The 7,526-nt window shown below is 43.0% G+C and overlaps 1 protein-coding gene across 1 annotated transcript in view; it reads right to left on the bottom strand.

Moving 5' to 3' along the window:
* Nucleotides 1–3,638: 3,638 nt before the first annotated feature.
* The window catches only part of shank1 (SH3 and multiple ankyrin repeat domains 1), a gene marked incomplete at both ends in the record, with an annotated part of 64,150 nt that continues 60,262 nt past the window's right edge, over nt 3,639–7,526 (bottom strand). Inside the window, 3 exons of the mRNA XM_083932075.1 lie at nt 3,639–3,726; nt 6,258–7,148; nt 7,394–7,405. Of these exons, the coding sequence (XP_083788201.1) occupies nt 3,639–3,726; nt 6,258–7,148; nt 7,394–7,405 (991 nt within the window). The remainder of the gene's footprint in view (nt 3,727–6,257; nt 7,149–7,393; nt 7,406–7,526) is intronic.

Below are 7,526 nucleotides of genomic sequence, written 5' to 3'. Positions count from 1 at the left end.
TACGTTTATATGAATGTGTGTATATGCGTTATCACATATACATATATATATTCTGTAAGTTACCTTTCATCAGTTCATATTCTCATATATATTTTTTAAAAGATCTCTTAAAGGAAAAGAAATGCTTTCTACAGAGTCGGACTGGTTCCCTTCACATCGTACTTTTTCGCAGAGCCGCTGTATCTTGATCAGAATGGCTAAATGCAAAGAAAGGGTTAAAAAGAAAAGTCCCTCGCCACTCTAACAAGAACATCATTGTCAAAATGTCTCATCCAAAGTCCCTAACTGGCCCTTTTTACAGTAGCGGAGGTTTTAAAGACCTGATGGGAACGAGCAGAGTGTGGCTGTGAAGCGAGTTTGGATAGGACGCCACGCTCTGCTTGATTCAGAAACACGGCCCCTTTTTAAGGCCGAAGATGACTTCGAAACCTTTAAAGGGAAACGTAAAAAGCCACCGTTGCTAATGGAAACAGGGTCATTGCATAATGTGCTTGTAATAAACGAGCTGAGAGCGCGCTGGCTTACGTCGGCGTCTGCAGAAGGAGCTTCGTACAAACACAGAGATGCAAACGATGAGCGCAAAGACAGACGGGAGCTCTTAATGCTGTCAGGTGTTCAACGGTGGAAGGGGGCAGATGTAGAGGACGGGTCCAACTGTATAGAAAGCACAGCAGTTAAATAAAGACATTGTACCTTTCATGTTAAACGTTATTTGGAAGACAGAGATTCTTTAGAACTTTGAGACTTTTTTTTTCTTTTTACATCTTAAACCATAATTAGATGACCATTGTTTTCATCGTCCTTATTGCTATTTCCCTCGCGTTCACATACAATCTCACCTTTGACCACCGGCGCAAAGCATCAGACAGACGAATCCACCTTTAACGACCTCTTCACTCGTTCACATGCATCGTGATCTATGAGAATTATCTTTTAGCAAGAAACAGACTGCAGGGCCGGCAAGGAGCGTAACGATGCCATCTGTGCCCCCCCTGCCTATGTAAAAACGCACGTTTGATATGTGTTCGAGGACTCAAAAGCAGCAGGAGAGGTGAAGTGTTGTTCAAAGGTAGAGAGGTCATGAGAGAGCCCTTATATTTGATCTCAGCGACAGTGAGAAGAAGCAGGACTGAGGTTATGATGTAACCGTGCAGTGGAAGCTGACGGGGAAATAAAAGGTGAATATTGCACATCGAGAGGTGGAAAAATAATGAAACTTGTAGTCAGTCAAAAGGGCGTAGCTGTTAAAGTACTGCTTAGGCTAAATAAATCGTTAATCCATAGTTTCACTCATATATGTCGTGGGCCTCCCCGACAGTTGCTCCACTTTCAGCATCTGCATATTATGAAGTGGCAACTGACTTTTAAAGGAGTGAGACGTCATGTTATGAGGCCATAATGGTCGAGATGTCGCTTTGATTGAAGCATCACAGTCTCATCTCATCTTCAACCTCTTATCCGGGGTCGGGTCGCGGAGGCAGCAGCTTTAGCAGGGGACCCCAAACTTCCCTTTCCCGGGCCACATTAACCAGCTCTAACTGGGGGATCCTGAGGCGTTCCCAGGCCAGTGTGGAGATATAATCTCTCCACCTGGTCCTGGGTCTTCCCCGAGGCCTCCTCCCAGCTGGACGTGCCTGGAACACCTCCCTAGGGAGGCATCCCTACTAGAGCTTCACAGTCTGACAAAAAAATAAATTAAAAAACAGAAAGTGTTTCTGAAAATGCGCTTCACATTACATTGCAATGCTTCTCATCACACAGAAGCAATGTTAAGGGTTCCGTGCACTGAATAATATGCATCTATCAATTCAAAAATACCTACATATATATATTTATATATATATATATATATATATATACATATATATATAAATATATATATATATATATGTAACACACACTATTATCTTCATCACACAGTCAGGACACCGACTGCACAAGAGCGCCATTATCAGGAACTCTCTAAAGCTTTAATAACAGTAAGGACGATGAAAATAATGATGAATAGTAACAATAAATCTCTTCATATCAATAATCCAGTATTCCCATTTAAAGTTTAAAAATCGTAAGAACAATCATAGTATTAAAACTCGATATAAGCGTTTCTCTCGGACCCCTCTCGGCCGGCTGGCTGCTCGTTTCCTCCTGGGTTTTGTCGAGAGAAAGAGAGGGGGGGCCGCTCCTGGAAGGAGCAGGGGGGATTGGGTGGGGAAAGAGCAAGAAAATGGCAGTTTTTCCTCTTCCCCTTCCCCTCTCCGTTCCAGTCTCCCTCGTACAGAAGGTCTGGTTGTACAACAGTTGCCTCGACGCAGAGGAAGTCTTTCCCGGTGTATCGACTCCTCGGGGGAATTTCCCTTCACATTGTCACGTTGCCCGTCTAAACAGTTGAAAGCACAGTCTGTCTCCTTTTATATAAGTATATCTCGGATCCAAACATATAGTGTCTATATATAAGGTGTCCCATAAACTCTTAACACAATCACTCGCAAGTGATGGTGTGTTTGTGTGTGTGTCTACATGTTGGTGTATGCATGCAGGCATGTATAGTAGTAACTCGGGTGCCTTTGTGTGTGTATCGGTGTGATTCTTTTTTTCTTTTTCTTTTTTAATACTTTATTAATATTTCATTGGTCTGGGCACTTATTTTTGCTACAAATTTGTGATACAGTGACCAGTCTGTATATATGTCATTATAAGACTTAAGATGATAAAGAGCTATAGAGAAACACGTGAGATCCTGATCTCAGGACCTGCAGTGAGGACGGAGCCCTACCTGTGGTGAGGTAAAAAACAAGACGTAACCGTTCGAAGCCGAAAACACAACGGCCTCCTCGTTTTTTGAACCGAGTTCTCCGTCTGCGCCCTCGTCCCCGCTAAAAGACGTGGAAGCTGTCACGACATACGGCCCTGCGTCCTCCTACGTTCACCACGCAGACAGACAAAGCCTCACACCTGCAGACAGTAATCCCCAATGATAGACACATCAGACACGGTTTGAAACGTCCAGGTACACGGGGAGGGGTTGTCATTGATTGCACTCTAAATATTCTCGGTGGGTTGCACTCTTAAACCTGAACAGATTTAACCAGCTGGCTGAGGGCGTAAGAGGACAAATCAACAAAATGGCTGCACAATAAATAACACCTTTAGCTTCTTCTCTAGCTCGCCAACAATACAACCTGCTCATGTCTTATAAAAATCAAACTGGATTATGATTGTTCCTCTCATAGTATTTGTTTGGGTTTCTTCGCCGTTCTTCTCCTAATATCTGCTGCAGCCGTAGTGTCTTCGTTTGCACTTTGGATGGTGGTGTGTTGGTGTTACATTTTTGTTGATTGGTGTGACCGTGCATGCATGTGGGGAGTGTTCTTGTGTAAGTCAGCCTGCCATAACTGGGGAGCGCCAGACGTTGTCTTTATGGATCGTCAGCCCTTTTTTGTTTTCCATCCCTGTGTTTCCATCTCCCTTTGGGACTTGACTCCCTCTCTCTGTCGCTCTCTGTGTGAAATCTGTTCCCCCCTCATTTGTTGTGTGAATCCACCATGGATAGCAGCAGTTGTGTCTTCCTCCCTCATTGACTCCAACCCCTCCTTTCTCTCTCTCTCTCTCGCTCTCTTCCTGCCTCTGCGTTTGCAACCTCAGCTCCGACTCCCGTCGTCCCTCCTCCTCTCAGTCTGTCCATCCCGAGGTGAGAGAACAGAAATGGGAAATGGACTGCTGGACAGCCTGAGGACAGAAGAGCAGACACAGGACTCAAGTGATGCTCTTTTGTGTGTGTGTGTGTGTGTGTGTGACTCGTGCTTTTTAAAATGGAGAGAATAGTTTGTCCATTAGGTGTGCGGTGGCTCTTGTGCTGTGAACTCGCTACATTACCGATTGGTCGTCGCACACTTGATGACAGACAACAGCTGAGTTCATTTCTTCAGCTGCATTACAATATTACTGATGTTTTGATCTGTTTTTCGCCCTTTCTGTGGAGGCAGGCTTTGTTATCCAGCTGTGCCCTGATTGGTCCACTTTGAGAGTTGATTGACCCTTAGTCATGCAGACCACCACCGTATGACGTGTTTGTGTCTGTATATTAATTGTTGTGCTCACTCCTAAACCAGGGGTACGCAAGGTTTTACCTGAGACAGCTGCAGGTTAACGATAGGTCGGACATGAAACAGAAAGCGAGACATAACCTTGCAGTAAAACCATTTTTATTTAAGTTATTTGTCAGTTTCAATGATTGATTATGTTTGCAGTGTAGCCTTCTGTAAAATTTAAATCTCAGGCGCATTTATAAACCTAATTTAAAATTATTTGAGTGATGAATTTAATCATTTTTGTTATTTAAGCAATTACACCCCTGTTGATGGTCTTTTGATTTATCCTAAGTTGTGCAGCAATTTGTAAAGTCTGATTCAATATGAGCACTATTAATTAATCATTAATAATCTGTCTGACCTAATAATGATGGTGGAGATATTACTGCAATGATAGACTCCAGCATATTATAGTGCGGGCTACGGCCCTCAGAAGTATTTTTATGTGGCCGTTTTACATGAGTGTCATTATATATTAATCATGGCTTTTTTTTTCAATACTTTCATTCTGAATAATTTACTACATTGCTGGGCGACTGCGACAAACTACAGCCACAAGTGTCTGTCAGGTTAGGAATAGCAATGTCCACATGAATCAGTCACTGACAGTAACAATTTTTTCGACATAGTATACTATGACTTCACTTTTTTGGACATACTGTACTGTGACTTTTTTTATTTTAAAGGTTATTTTTTGGCAGTTTTCCAAGCCTTTATTATGTCGAACAGACAGGGAATGGGGTGAGAGAGAGAGGGGACATGCAGCAAAGGGCCGCAGGTCAGAGTCGAGCCCGCGGCCGCTGCTTCGAGGACTTTCAGCCTCTTTACGTGGGGCGACTGCCCTGTACTAAGACTCTTTTTGACATACTATACTGTGACTTTTTGGGGCTCATGTTTTGGACACTTTTTCATGACTTTTTTTTTTAACAAGTTATGCCATTTGTTGAAGAAAAGTCATTGAAAAATGTGTCCAAGAAATAAGCCAAAATAAAAAAGTCCATAGTATGTCGAAAAAAGTCACAAAAAGTCAAAATATAACGCATCCAAAAGTGCTTTATAAGATAGTGTGTCTAAAACAGTCCTGTCATAGTTTGTTGAAAAAAGTCAAGGGACGTCATAGTATAGTGCGTCCAAATAATAAGCCCAAAAAAGTCAAAGTATAGTATGTTAAGAAAAAAAAAATCAAAATATAACTGCCACCACTGTATAAAGAAAACCTGGACAAATACTTTTTTTTTTCACTTATTTAGACATACTTTACTATGACTAGTATAGCATGTCCAAAAAATGAAAAAAGTCATAGTATGTTATGTTGAAAAAAGGTCACAATATTTCATGTCAAAAAAGTTATTGTATAGTATGCAAAGAAAAAAGTGAAAAACTTCATAGTATAGTATCTTAAAAAAGTCATAGTATGGTATGTCAAAAAAAGTGGTAAAATGTCATGGTAAGGGGCTGAGTGGTGAGAGCAGTTGTCCCGTGTAAAATGGCTGAAGGTCTTCGAGGCAGCGGTCGCGAGTACGACTCTGACCTGCGGCCTTTTTCTGCATGTCTCCCCCTCTCTCTCTCACCCCATTTCCTGTCTATTCTATATAATAAAGGCTTGGAAAACTGCCAAAAAAGAATCTTGAAAAAAAGAAAACAAAGTCATAGTATGTCGACAAAATGAAGTCATAGTATAGAATGTCGCAAAAAGTCATAAAGAGTCATAGTATAGAATGTCAAAAAATGAAAAGAAATCATAGTATTGTATGTCTTAAAAAGTGGAAAGTCAAGGTATAGTATGAAGCAAAAATGTCATAAAATGTCATAGTATAGAATGTCGAAATAAGTCAATGTAGTGTGTCGACAAAAGTCATAAAAAGTCCTGGCATGTCCAAAAAGTGAAAAAAAGTCATAGTATTGTATGTCTAAAAAAGTGAAAGTCATGGTATAGTATGTTGCAAAAAGTCTTAAAATGTCATAGTAAAGTATGATAGTTAGTAGTAGTTTGATCTCAACTACACCATCTTGCACGGTTAGTTCTCGCTGCAGTCGTGTCTCCAGGAGCACATTTTTCCATGATGACACACACATACATGCACAAACTCATACGAACAATACCAGCAGTGCTGTCGTTGCTGCTAATAAGTGAGATGGTCAATGACAATGGAGAAGAAGCAGCCCTACCTGTCCATTACGGTCCTTAGGGCCCGTTCAATGTTCATGCGGTGGCCTACACGTGTCACACCCAGATCTAGATAGTCGTCCTTAGTTAGGGAGGGCAGATGACTGCCGTCAATCTCGTTGTCCAAGAAACGCTCTCTGTGCTCACCCAGGTTCAGGTAACCTAGCCAGTCTGCCACATCATACTTGGTCCAGTATGGCAGTGGCTTGGAGGCAAAAGGCTTTGTAGGGGAAGGGGGCGGTAGGTGTGGGTAACTCAGGCATGTAGGTGGAGGGAGAGGGTGCAGGGGCGGTGAAGATGTCCCAGACAGGAAATGAGTCGGTGAGAGGGATCGAGAGACAACTAAAGTGGAGTTTTGAGGAGGAGGGGCACCAGAGGGGGCAAACAGGGGAGGAGAGGGTGAGAAGTAAGGATCTCCAAGGGGGTTCCCAGGTGATGGTGGGGTGATTGAACCCCGGAGGTCGTACATGGCACTGTAAAGCGGTGTGGTGGGGAGAAGCGGAAGGGATGATGGACGTGGTGGACCCAGCTTGGGCCTCTCTGATGGAGAGATGAGGGGGCTGGGTGCTCGCCTACGCTGGAACATGTGTGATTCTGCTTTACGGGACTCGCGGCTGGGGATGAACTGGAATTCCAGGGCTTTGGTCCGGTAGACAGGTCTGTGTTTAGGGGAAGTGGGGTAAGGGGCATAAGATGTGGGGGACAGTGGGGAATGGGAACGTGGAGGCTGAGAGGCAGCTGGAGGCTGAGGAGATGGGGATCGTCGCCAGTTGGGGTACTGGGAGGCAGGGGTGGGGGATGGGGATAACGATGGCTGCGATAATGAAATCGGAGACGGTGACTGGGATCGAGCTGAGGGGGGGCTCAGAGCTGAGGCTGAGTCTTCTGAAAATCTGTGAATGGAGAGGGAGAGAAATTGTGAACACATGAGGGAAAACAAAAGACTACAATGAAAAACATAAATGATTTTATACTGTCAACATCTTGACATCGCTAAGTCTATCAGTTAACATAAATGTTTCAAGTTAAACAAGGTTTCTTCTCCTTCCTTACTAGCTCACAACAGGTAACAAGAAGGTGTCAAAGTTTTATGTTCTTACTGACAGAAAAAAGGAAGGTGTGGAAGTGGCTCTATTACCTGTTTCTGCTTCTGAGAGAAACACATGGAAAAAGCCAGAGAAATAAAAGCAGAGGTTTACACAGTATAGACACAACACTTACACAAGACATAGACAGCAGACAGTTTTGCACAGAAAGCTTGAACATCAATT

Source organism: Echiichthys vipera, assembly GCF_963691815.1.
Source record: "Echiichthys vipera genome assembly, chromosome: 17".
NCBI classification, from domain to species: Eukaryota; Metazoa; Chordata; class Actinopteri; order Perciformes; family Trachinidae; genus Echiichthys; species Echiichthys vipera.
This window is presented reverse-complemented; position numbering and strand designations above follow the sequence as displayed.